General features: G+C 43.2%; 1 protein-coding gene across 2 annotated transcripts in view; it reads left to right on the top strand.

Moving 5' to 3' along the window:
* The first annotated feature begins 1,780 nt into the window (after window positions 1-1,780).
* RNF43 (ring finger protein 43) overlaps window positions 1,781-12,228 on the top strand; it is a 62,264-nt gene continuing 51,816 nt past the window's right edge. For both annotated transcript variants that reach the window (XR_006165257.1, XM_042791847.1), the window contains exons 1-2: window positions 1,781-1,914; window positions 2,019-3,345. Coding sequence is in view for 1 of the 2 variants with exons in the window: in XM_042791847.1 (XP_042647781.1) it covers window positions 3,109-3,345 (237 nt within the window). In the remaining variant the exon portion in view is untranslated. The remainder of the gene's footprint in view (window positions 1,915-2,018; window positions 3,346-12,228) is intronic.

Raw genomic sequence — 12,228 nt, 5'->3', positions numbered from 1 at the left:
TCTATGATTCTAAAGACAATTGATGAAATCTTAGTATCAAACTTTTAAAATATGCTAGTTTTAAAAGGTTATGAAGCTAGATCTTCTGCAGCACAGCACCTCCAGAATACAAGTGAATGTAAACTCTATTTATCCTTAGCCAACTCCACAATGCACTGTGAGGGAGCGCAGGAGAAAGGGCACTCACTACTTTAAGAAATCAGTGTAAGATTGCACAAGGCCTTGCAAGTCTCAGGTAACTCCAGATTGAATGTCTAGCATTTCAGCACCTCAAAGTGGTTGTAGTTCAGTCAGTAAATAAGAAGTAACTTCTGTAACAAGACTTTTATAACTGTATTCTTGTTAATGGGAAGAGAGTGGGATTTGGTTTTCCTCAAGGATACCCTGCTTAGGCAGCGTGGTTGCAGCAATCTGCAATGAATTAAACTTTTAAACTGAAATGGGTGTTTGTACTTATAAATTTATACTTTCTGTGTTTTAAATTACAAATGATAGAGTATAACATTTAAAAAAAAAAATGCTTCACGTTTCAGTAGTGCTTGCTGACACTTTTATCAACAGATAGCTATTACCACGCTGACAGGTTTAAAAAAATGTGGACCGATTCATTGCCTAATTTATTAATTTCTGTGGAGTGACTCCAGGGATTAGTTTGGTTGCACGTGTAACAAAACCCCCCCGCGTTAACCGGCTCGCTCTCCGGGTCCCCGAGCAGCGGGGCGATGGGGATCGGCTCCCCGGGCCCGGCGCTGGCTTTGCGGTGACTCCCGGGGCCCTCGGGCAGCCGCGCTCCCTCACCTGCCGACCGATGCGCGGGCTTCCAGCTCCAACCTTGCCTTGAGGTTAGAGGTCTGACCTCCGGGATTATTCACCTCTCCGTGATGTCCGAGGGAAGGACAGCTGGATTCCAGACCTCTGACATCAGCCTGACCCGAGCCAACTCCAGGAGGGCTCCTGAGCCGAAATGAGTGAGGGCTGGAGAGGGGCAGCGCCCGGAGCCCTTCCCCGGGCCGGGGGCGCGGGGCTGCCCTCAGCCGTGGGGGGTGTGGGCCGGCCTCCCTCCGCCCGGGCTGCCGAGGGGGCCCGCTCCCGCTCGGCGGCCGGGGCCGGGCCTCAGAGCCCCCCGCCGGGCCCGGGAGCCGGGGGCCGGGCCGCGCTGCAGGCGGGCGGCGGGGCGGGAGGGGGAGCCCGCGGTCCCGGCCCCGCGGGGGGGCGGCGGCTCCGGCTGCTCCACCCTCGCTCCGTGGCACAGGTAGGAGAGCGCCGGCCGGGCCGGGGGACGCGGCCAGCCGCAGCCTCTGCCCGCTCCGGGCGCCGAGCCGCAGCCTTCGCTCCCGGCCGGCCCGCGGCAGCGCCGGGCGGCCGCAGCCCCCGCGCCCGCCCGGTAATGGTGGGGCAGCCCGCCGGGCTTCGCTGCCGATGTGCCAGGTTTTCTGTTCCTTCGTGCTCCCCGCCTTCGGAGCCGATAACTGCGTTCGCCGGGGCGAGGGGAGAGGCTTTGGTATCCTAGAGGAGTTTTTCCGAAGTGGTTTGGGGGGGTTCTTTCTCAGGTCTGCGGATTGCATGCGGACACTTCACTTGCAGCCATGCCGGCCCCGGGAGCTTTCTGTCTGCAGTGATTTTCTCCCTCTGATCTCGCTGGATTCTCTGTCGGGCTGTGGAGCTCCACTCGCACCTACCTGCCTGCTGCATGTGTGCGAGAGTGATTTCTCTCTTTTTTTTTTTTTTTTTTTAATATTTTTAAATTATAAATACCAAATCTTTTATTATTCTTGTTTTTAAAGACCAAAACTAAACATCATCAGACCCACGCAGCTTTCTTAAGCTACTGGAAATAACTTCTGCCTAGGATTTACAGCAACGTTTCCATCTGTCCTGGCCCCTGTGGACTCCAGCAGGCACACTGCCTAACAGGTTTGCAGATCTTTCTTCTTTTTTTTTTTTTAAATCACGTTTTCGTAGCTGTGTGATCACTGTAACTTTCATTTTAAAATGTCTTCTGTCTGAATTCTCCCCAGTTATGAAGACTCTTCAAGACGTTTCATGTGACCTTTGGGCAGACCATGGAACTTTTTGTTTTATTTTGTGGGGCCTTTAGTCGGGATCTTCTTAATGTGTGCTTGGAAGTGGTCATACCGGAACTCAGGCGTGCACAGAAATAGCGTGAGAGTAACCAGATATGCTGTAACTTTTTGCTTGATACCTGTTTGGCTTGGTATCTAAACTTTTAAAGTGTTTTGGGGCCTTTTTATTTCCTGGGAACTTGAAACTATGAAGAGAAGCTCCACGCTTTATTAATTATCCTCAAGAACTGCACCCGGAGTCTGACTCTGAACATGGATTGCTAGGAGAAAAGCAAAGTTGATCTCCAGACTTGAATGAAGTGCTTCTGGCATGAGAAGGATGGAAGGGATCAGCTCGATTTGGAAGAGAACGGTACAGAAGCAAACTTTATTTTCACCGTGAATTCAAGAAATACCTCCTGCATAATTTCTGAGAAAGATACCGACAATTGCAGATAACACCCAAGCTTACGTTGTGGGAAATGCTGGCAGGAAGGTGAGGTGTCTCTCAAGGGTTTTTGAGATGGATGTTTGGAACCTGTGGATCTTCCTAACTCTCGAGCAGGAGACACGAGGACACCATGTCCACAGGGAGATCTCCCCGCGCCTCATCTCTGTGGGACTGACGATTTCCTAATGCTTCCTGATGTTCCTGTATATCTGAACTGATTTCTCGCTCGCAACCTGTTTCGCTGATCTTTCCGGATTTATCTGCTGGAGGAGGGACTCGTAACTGAGGATAATTTTATAATTTTTTTTTTTTTTTTTAGTTTGTTTGTTTAAAATATGCCTTTGAGTTCCCAGCGGCCTTTGAGCACGTGGCACCAAGGAAGAGAAACGGTGATGGCGAGAACCGGAGAAATCGTCCGGTAAAGCAGCGCTGGCGGTGACTGAGCCCCTCTCCCCTCTCTCTCCCGCCTCCCCGCCGCCGGGACCGCGCGCTCGGAGACCCGACGAGCTTTGCCGACGGCCGGAGCCCGCCGCAGGGTGAGGACGCGTTCCCGAGCGGTATGTGTGGCCGGAGCCCGCTGCTGCAGCTGGTAGCATGAGTGCTGGCCCCCAGCTGCAGCTGGCTCTCCTCTGGCCTTGGCTGCTCATGGCGACCCTGCAGGCAGGACTCGGCCGCACAGGGCTGGCGCTGGCGGCGGCGGTCGAGTCGGAGCGGGCGGCGGCGCAGAAAGCCATCATCAGGGTGATCCCCCTGAAAGTGGAGCCCATCATACTGGAAGGGGAGTTCGCAAACGTCGCTGAGGTGACCCCGGCCGAAGGGAAACTGCTCCAGGTAAGAGCAGCTGCGTTTTATCCGACCCCATCTGCCTTACCTTCCCGCTCCTGGCCTCTCCCCCTTTTCTCTCCTCGCTGTCTCAGCTCCCGGCGCGATGCGCTGGATTTTCTTTCCCGACTGCAGATTTATAACCGAAGCAATGAGGCATTTTTTTATGTGAGCTGTCCACCTGTGTGTGTGTTTTGTTCCTTTGTGTTCCTACTCCCCAGCCCTGCAGACTGTGTTCAGGCAGAAGGGATCGCGCAAATGGTTGATTCTTCATTCAGTCACGATGGGTAGCTGTGCTTGTACTAATGTTGGATTTTGGATGTGGTCAGTTGATCCCATGAAGATTATTGCGTATCTAAATTGATGTTATAAAGCTGAGTGTGACAAGTCACATGTTTAGCGTCCCAACATCTGACAGAAAGCATGATTTTTTTTTTTTATTTTATTTTTGTGAAATCCGTAAGGTTTTCTACAGACTTCTGCTGATAGCTGGGGTTCTATAACAGCGGAAATGCACATCCAGACTTTGCTCACCAGAATCACTGACCCCACTAGTTATTGTCTTGTGTATTGCCTGTACCTGAAGGTTGAATTTTACCCATACGGTGGTTCCTGTGGTGTCACCACCATGCATTTTTATAAGTGAAATTAATGCTGGTTTCTGACCTTTACTAAGGAGAGAACATCTGAACATCTCGCCATGAGGTGCAGATGCTGCTAAGAGTCAGAGCTGAGCTATTTGGTGAACAGACCAATCTCCTGCATATGCTAAGTTTTGAGCTCAGTTTTTTGAGACCCGGAGTGTACTCTCTCTTTTCTGTTGGTAAGATGCTTGGCAGTCCATGTGCTTTATTCTTGAAGACAAAAAATGACAAAATAGCCTGCATTAAGCTTAAATCTTAATTTTTGCATGGCTTTTTCCAGTCTTGACTTTCCAAATGTGGTATGATGTAACCTTAATTAAATTTGTAGCTTGGAAATTTAAAGTAAAGTAATACATTTTGTATAGGCTTATAAGAAAAGGAATACAGTAGAGCCAGCTCTAGAACATGATCACCTGTCTGAAAATGAAAATGGTCAATTTGTGACATTTATAAAGCCTGGTTTTCCATGCCTTTTGAACTACTCAGAACAAAAACTATGCTATAAAATTATATTACCAGGCTTAAAAAATATCTTAGACAAATGTACTCAAGGTCCTGTTCTGTCGTGAGGCAATGTCCAGGAAAGTCAATATTTATTCCTTACAAAAACTACAGTGGTGTTGCAACTGAGCACAAAGTATAGAGCATGCACCTTTTTGAAATGAGATGATGATAACCTCTATTGTGTGATGTGTGGACATTTTTAACTAAATGCAGTGATACAAAGTGGGATTTTTTGTATCACCTGCCATCCCAGCAGCACAAACAAGACGTTTTGAATACTAAGCAGTGAATGCTGTCAGATTTACAAATGGACATCATCCTTTAAAAATCATCCTCAAAATTGGAGAGGGTTGGAGAAACACTGATCTCATCAGCTGAGTTTGTGTACACAGATACTGACCGGCACTGTATATGTTTTCAGGCCTTGATTCTGCCACCGTGTGTGCTCAGGTGATTGTTCCTATTCCACATCCCACTGAATCCGGTGCAGAAAAATCATCCAGGTCTGGTTTCAGATGGCAATGTTGGGATCAGGGGGTCAGGCTGTGCCTTCTGCAGCAGGATGTTTGTCTGGTGCCAGGCACTGTGCTCTGGGAAAGCTTAGTCAAGTGTACCTACGACCTCTTGTGTATATCTTACGATGTGGTTTCTAATTCTAACACTACATATTGAAACTCAGAATATAAAATGCCATTTAAAATTGTTTGGGTCCTAATCCTGCAGTGGGTTTCTGCCTCTGGAAAGGCAAAGTAGGAAATGGAGCTGTAACTGTTAAGGTACAAAATAATTAAGAAATTAATGGGAGGAACTATTTTTAGTTCGCATTTAGGTAGTTGGATATTAAATATATCTGAATTAGGCTTTATTGGGACATCCCATTTTACATGTGGTTGTCAGCATCCCAGTCTTGCAAAAACATTAGGTCACGTGCTTAACTTTGATGTCATTGGAACTCTTATTTAAATAAACTTTATCCTCTTCGCACATACCTGCACAGTTGGTTCCGTACATGTAATTTAGTTACGTAACATGATTATCTTTACAGTTAATGAGTTAAGAAGTCTGGTTTTTACTCCATTTTTGGATAGGTCGTCTTGGTTATGTCGGACCCTGTAAGATGCACTCAGCCCTCGTGACCATCGCAGGAGAACACAAATTGCAGACCTTAGCCTGGAAAAGAAGAGTGAATGGGCCAGTCCTGTTTTCAAAGCAGTGTTCTCTTAATTCAGTGCTATAATAAGATTGCATAAGGATAAGTGGTGCAGAGTTAGCCCTGTATTCAAGTAAAGTTCTCTTAAACTTATAATTATCTTCATAGTGTTCTGGTCAATATATTTTTAGAAATACATGCTTAATTTAATATAGAAAATTCTGCATGTAAGTGATGGAGCCTCACCAAAGATAATTCTACCAGAACATTTTCTGGGTTTCCTTTTCCCTGCCATATTCTGTAGGATCATCTACAGAAATGAACATTGATCATAGTGTGTTATGTTCTTAGAAGTTAACTTTAAAAATATTTTTTTTTACCTATAATAAAATAACCCCAGTGTCAAATTCCTCCTCACACCCTTTGCCCCTCGCCTGGTTCTTCTGGGAAATCTCTGGATTTTCAGTTTTGCGGGTCACTGAACCATGGTGGGTGAGTGGGTAGATGCCAGGCGGCTGCCCGGGACCTGCCCGCCGTCCGCCCCTCTCAGTTTAACCCAGGCAGTGCTACCTCTGGCACTTCGCGGGATGCAGTATGATGCAAAGGGAGAGGAATTTCTCAAGTAGGCAGAACCACTTAAGACTTTATAGGTCAAAAAACCAACACCTTAGACTTCTTACAGAAATCATCTTCAAGCTTGTTCAGATAGCACATGCTCTAAGCATTAACTGTTGCTTAACACTGGAGAAGTAGTGTTGTGAAGTAGTTTGCAGTTTCCAAATGGCTGGAAGTTTAGATCTCTGTTGAGCTTACTGTGGTACCGTGGACTACTTCTGAGAAAAAGTCCCAGGGAAGCCAGAAAATGGCCCTTTATTAAAGATGGAAGAATGAAACTTTTTAGATGAGTAGATTGGAAAGAACGTATTTGGATCTTACTGATAACGGGCAGTCCATGAGCAGCTAAGGATTCAACATGCCCTCCGAATTGCAGTTCCTATAGCTTTTTGCAGATCAACTCTCTTTAGTATGATCACTAATGCAATTTTTACAGCCTCCGTTTTTGATATTTTTGCTGTTATGTTAGCTTATTTTTGAGGAATAAATCTTGGTTTCCTTCTTGCCCATGCCTCAGTCTCCACTTGATACTGGAGAGAGTCGACAGTGTTGGTTTGAAGATGGGTAGGAAAATAAGGATCATTTTGGAAAGAAAAGGAGAGCCACTGTAGAGACTTGAGAGGAGATTTAAGATTTTTCCAATCGAATTACAACAGAACTCACATGTAAATCTAATTGGGGGAAAAAACCCCTCTTTTTATTTGAGAAATAGTTCAGCACTTAAAGGTGGTGATTTTGTTGGTTTTTTTGTTTTTGTTTTTTGTAAAGTGTATATACAAGCATACACAATTAGAACTGAACATTAGTATCATTGAGTGTATATAACCCGAATCTTGTATTCAAGGGCAAGGATGATACTGTTAGTATGTGTGGTGTGGCTGGGATCATTACAGTCTCTAGTTCTGGGGCTAGTATTTTGGAGATAGTATTAAAACTTTGGGAAAAGTCCCAAACAATATTTAAAAAGAGATAGATGAATTCAAACTACCATATTTACTGTAGAGAAGGCAAAGCAATCACCAATCACCTTACATGCCTACATGTAGAAAAAACATGTAGCAATGTAGAACAACGGAACAGTCGTCTTATTTAGCAGGCAAAAGTATATAATCCGTTTTCCCAACATGCATTATTTCATGGCAAGTGTCACAATACTTTGTTTCATTTCCATATAATCTTAGCAGTTACACAGTTAGGTGATTGTGAGAGACAGTCAACTTTCATTTACCCAGTGAGCACATTGTTTTAACTTATGGCTGCAGGAAAAAAACCTGGAGAACACAGAGCAAGCTCCCTAAATGCTCTGAACCCCAAAAGCAAGGATTATCCCCTTTCCTCTCCCCCCAAATAAATAAATTATTAACAAAACATTATTTTTAAAGTCAATCTTCTATTTAGGGTGGAATGAGTGAGAATTAGAGGAGGATCCCAAATAATCATTTTTTAGGTACTGTGTGCAATTCAGATGCTGAAAATCAAGCAGATATATTTAGAAAAGCAGCATGGTACATGTTCACAACATCAATGATAATTAACCCTTGAAATGGCTACTGTGAACCCAACATGATCATCCTGGAAATGGAGAGTGTTTCCAGTGTTGCAATGCATAGTGCTATTAGGGAATTATAATCACCTACTTAACTGCATATAGAGGGTTATGCTCCCAACCCATAGGAAAGTAAATATATATTAGTAGTCTTCTATACTACTAGCTCCTGGATCAACAAAAGGATGTTGAGTGCATAATGTTGACAGAGATCAAAGAAGTGGGAAAGTCTAACCAAATGATAATGGGGACTTAAATTACCTGTGAATAAACTGGTCAGATAGCACAATAAGAGTGAGTTCAAAGAAGCAATTTCTGCCTCTTGGAACAGCTAGTACTAGAGTACACAGAAAGATATTCTTGACTTAGTGTTAAGTAATGTGCAAGAACTGACTCCAAAGCTAGCAATAATTGAACCACTTCTGTTGGCTGTAGCATAATAAAATTTGTTGCCTGTGTACCAAAAAGTGGAACTCTGACACTAACCTTTAGAATGGGAAATTGCACTGAAGTGAAACAGTGAGACGAATGGCTCTTACAGCTTAAAAAAAAAATATCTTTAGATGTGACATAGATACTACTCAGGAAAGTAAAAGCAGTCTTGGGAAACATACAAAGCGTTGACTCAAAAAGGCAGTAGTAATCCAATACAAATACATTGGTAGTGTTCAAGAAACCATTTGGGCCAAACAGATCTTTTAAAAACTGGACACATAGTATTACTTTAGGATTGGCATAGTATATAGTATAACCTGCAGTGTACATTAGTGTGGTATTAGTATAGGATTTAAGTGTATCTGATAGTTGAGCCATTAAAATCCAGATGCAGAGTAGGGAGTCTCAGCTAGAGTTAGCTGCTAGAAAAAGCTGAGCTTAGAGGCTGTTTCTGAACTTCCATCCCTCTTTTGAGCGTATGCAGAGGCTGAGCTGGAGCTTTGCATGGTGTCTTCTCCCTTCCTCATCCAGAAAACTTGTGGCAGGAAATTGCTCTCTGTTTAAGAAGGAATGAGTTTTAAGGACTTTAAACTTAAATCTTCCAGCTCCCCAATATACCATCTGGTGCTGGTCGTTATCCCAGTAGAATTATTTATGACACATGTAGGCGTAGACCCGTCCTGAATTGAAGATTTTCAGCACTAAAAAAGTCACGGATCTCGAGGCCCAAATAATTACAATGGGGCAGGCATAAGTAGGAGAAAGAAACCCAACTTCAGCAGAGCAAAGATACGTGGTCAGAAAGCTAAATTCACAGGGCTGGAGTGAGTGACAGTCAACAGAGGACTTCTGTTCATGTACACCCGCCCTGGAATATATCCAAGAAGCAAGTGGACATTTCCCAAAGATAAGCTGGCAGAGGGGTGAGATTACAGGAGAAGGGAAATGGGCCTCAGTCGATCCTGTTGGCTGTAGCCAGGCTGGATTTCTGGGTGAAATGGTTCTGAACCATTAGAGAAATTACTTTTTGTTCTATGACTCCATAAAATTAAAGGTTTGGTAGGCATTTCATACAGATTATGGAAGGCTATTTTGAACTGCATGTGAATTCATTATTTGTAAATGAAAACTTTCAGAATTGTCAAAGTAATACAAATGTCACAAACTTTGTATGATTAAAGTATTAGACTTTATTTTGGACAAAAATCGACATGCATTTTTACGTGTTATAACTCTGTATGTTTCTATGCATAGACCTCTCAAACATGCCTAAAAGCTTTCTGTGGACTTTCCTCAAAAGTCTTTCTCAGCCTGAAAACAAGCAAGCTTTAACCTATAAGACAAAAAAGTAACAAATAAGTGCAATGAATAATGTGCAGTGTAGTTTAATCCTCAGGTCTGTCTATCTTCAGCATCATAAAAATCTGTGTGCAGGTTTTGCCAAGAGTGAAATATATTAAATTTTAGTCTATAAACAGAGCAGAGTTGTCAGCTGAACCTCAGTACAGGGGTATATATCACACTAGAGCAATGCATGTTCATATTTTATCACCCTTTTGGGCTTCCCTCCATTCTAAGTCTTGAGATGAGATATAGACAGGAGGACAGGGTGTAAAGTAGGCATAAGTGATGTGGATGGTCATGGTGGTCTCTTCTGTCTTTGAGTTCTGTGATTTATTTTGGTTTTTAATAACTGTTTATTTTTCCCTTATTTCACCAGCTGTAAAGAACAGGAAGTGTTGTACTGCCTTTCATTTGCCCATAACATTTTCAGTCTGCATTAAGGAATCATAATCACATCTCATGCTTCAGAGCTTCGGGCTTGCTGCCAGCATGGGTCAGGCGGGAGTTGGCCAAGAGTTGTCTTGGGACCTTTTCACCTTTTTTTTAGGAGCATCAGGGATTGGCCTTATCTCAAAACAAGGCACTAAAACATACAGGTCAGTGTTCAAAGGTAGTAGAGAGAATATTGTTTCGAATATGCTTAGGTTGTATAGGTTACTCCAGTGCAGATTGCCAGATTTAAGTGGAAGACTCTCTTCCTCCCTGCAGCCACCCGGTTCAAATTACCTGAAATTTTGGGTGTGTATCCTCTTCCTCTGCAGCTTGAGACATGAATCATCTGCTTAGATCAACGGATATATTCTCATCTTGTCAATTCCCTAACCCTAAAGGGGCTAGTTAAGGGCATTAGTGGCCCTTTTATTTATTTGTTCCCCATCTCAGTAACTTGGTCTCCAGTGAACAAATGGGTTAATCTAATGGGTATTACTGTGCTCAGTATCAGGATAGTGACAGGAATGTAATGAATTGTCATACACAGAAATTCTGGCTAGGTAGCTGAATTAATTCCTCTGGCCATAAAGTCTGTGATACAAATTATAAATTTTTTACCAAGTTTGGGTATGACATGTTAATTTTGAATGTAAGCAAAGCAGCTTGGGGATTAAATTTGCCATTGTTTTGACAAAAGGTATGTGAGTTCTAGTTCAAAATTACATGAAATAATAGAATTTAGACTTCCTACTTCTAAAGTACTTCAGTAGCTGTTGTTCCATGGGGTCTTTGTTCAACTAGGTGGATTTGCTCAGGACTGCCAGTGCATTGCTGTAGAAGGGACACATACACTGCAGAAACCTGGAGAGAAAGACACTGGGGTTGAATCAGATCTAGATATGAAAGATGAATAGCACTGCAGTCCTATTATGGACATGAAGTGGTTTTCCTTACAAAGGCCAAAAAGCCCAATCATAGAGCAGAGCAGGTGCAGTGAAGACACTGTCTGAAAAAAGGGTTTGGGGCAATTGCCACATGCTAGAGCAGAAGAGTCAACTTGAGGAGATCTAGGTAATGAATGGAGAACGTTGGTTCTTTCATCAGTTGAATTTTGTTCAGGATCCAGATTGTTTAAATACAGGGAACATCTCTAAGGATGTGAAAGTCAATAACAAAGAGTGCATTGCAGCAATTCTTGTAACTTCCTGGATGTCAGTTTGAATCAGAGGTTAATGCTTAGCAAGTTAGTCTCTTTGGACCACCATCCACCATAGAAATACAACTTCAGTAACCCTATGTTGACTTGTTGACTATGTTTTAACATGGTAAGAGAGCTGACATACGTGTATATCTGTTACTGCTTCAGTTTTGAGTTATGTTACTTGCAAACTTATCTTAATAACTTTTATTTACAAAGTCGGTTTTATTCCAAAATAAGTGGAACCTTACAAAGATCCTGAAGAGATAGGAAAGAGTTCCTCCTCTTCCACTTGTCATGCTGCACCTCAGTTATTCCTTTGTTCCATAAATGTCTTATTTTAATGGTAGTCCTCATTTGCAGCCATGCTGTGGTACACATATGTCCCTGAATGTCAATGCCAGAGACTTCCACCCAAACGTTTTTCTAGGGTCACAGAAATGTCTCTGTCCTCCCTGCCACCCTCTGCTTCATCTGGTCACATTCATACAAGCCTAAGATTCCCGAGGTCATATAGCTCCACTCAGCTATTTTTTTCTACTCATCTACTCTCCAAAGCTTCTCTTTTTTTTTTGTCTTTTATCATTTTCATCTCCCTTTTTTCTCAGAACAGTGTTTATTATTGTTATTTTTCCGTATGTGGTTGTCTTCATCACTTCTGGTGCACAAAATGGTTTAGGCTGTTGCCTGGCATCATTTGCTTCCAACACTTGGCTCCCCTCCCATTTTTCTCTATGATCATCTGGTCTTTCCATTATCTCCTTCAGAGTACCTCTCTTCCATCTGTGGCCTCTGTTTTGTGTCTCAAGAGGATGATGGCTGTACCAAAAACTTCTTTTTGTAAACTTTGTACAAAGTACCTGCCTCCATGAGATGCAGATATCTGTTCTAAGTGATGGATGAACCCCCAGTACTTGTACAACATGCAGCTCATACAAGCCCAGTGTTAAAAAAGATCAAAATAATCTGTGTAGGTTCTTGGTTGAGAAATCGTTACGTGCCATTTCTGACAGTTGCACCTAGT

The sequence above is a fragment of the Tyto alba genome, unplaced genomic scaffold (genome assembly GCF_018691265.1).
Source record: "Tyto alba isolate M040663 unplaced genomic scaffold, T.alba_DEE_v4.0 Super-Scaffold_19, whole genome shotgun sequence".
NCBI classification, from domain to species: Eukaryota; Metazoa; Chordata; class Aves; order Strigiformes; family Tytonidae; genus Tyto; species Tyto alba.
This window is presented reverse-complemented; position numbering and strand designations above follow the sequence as displayed.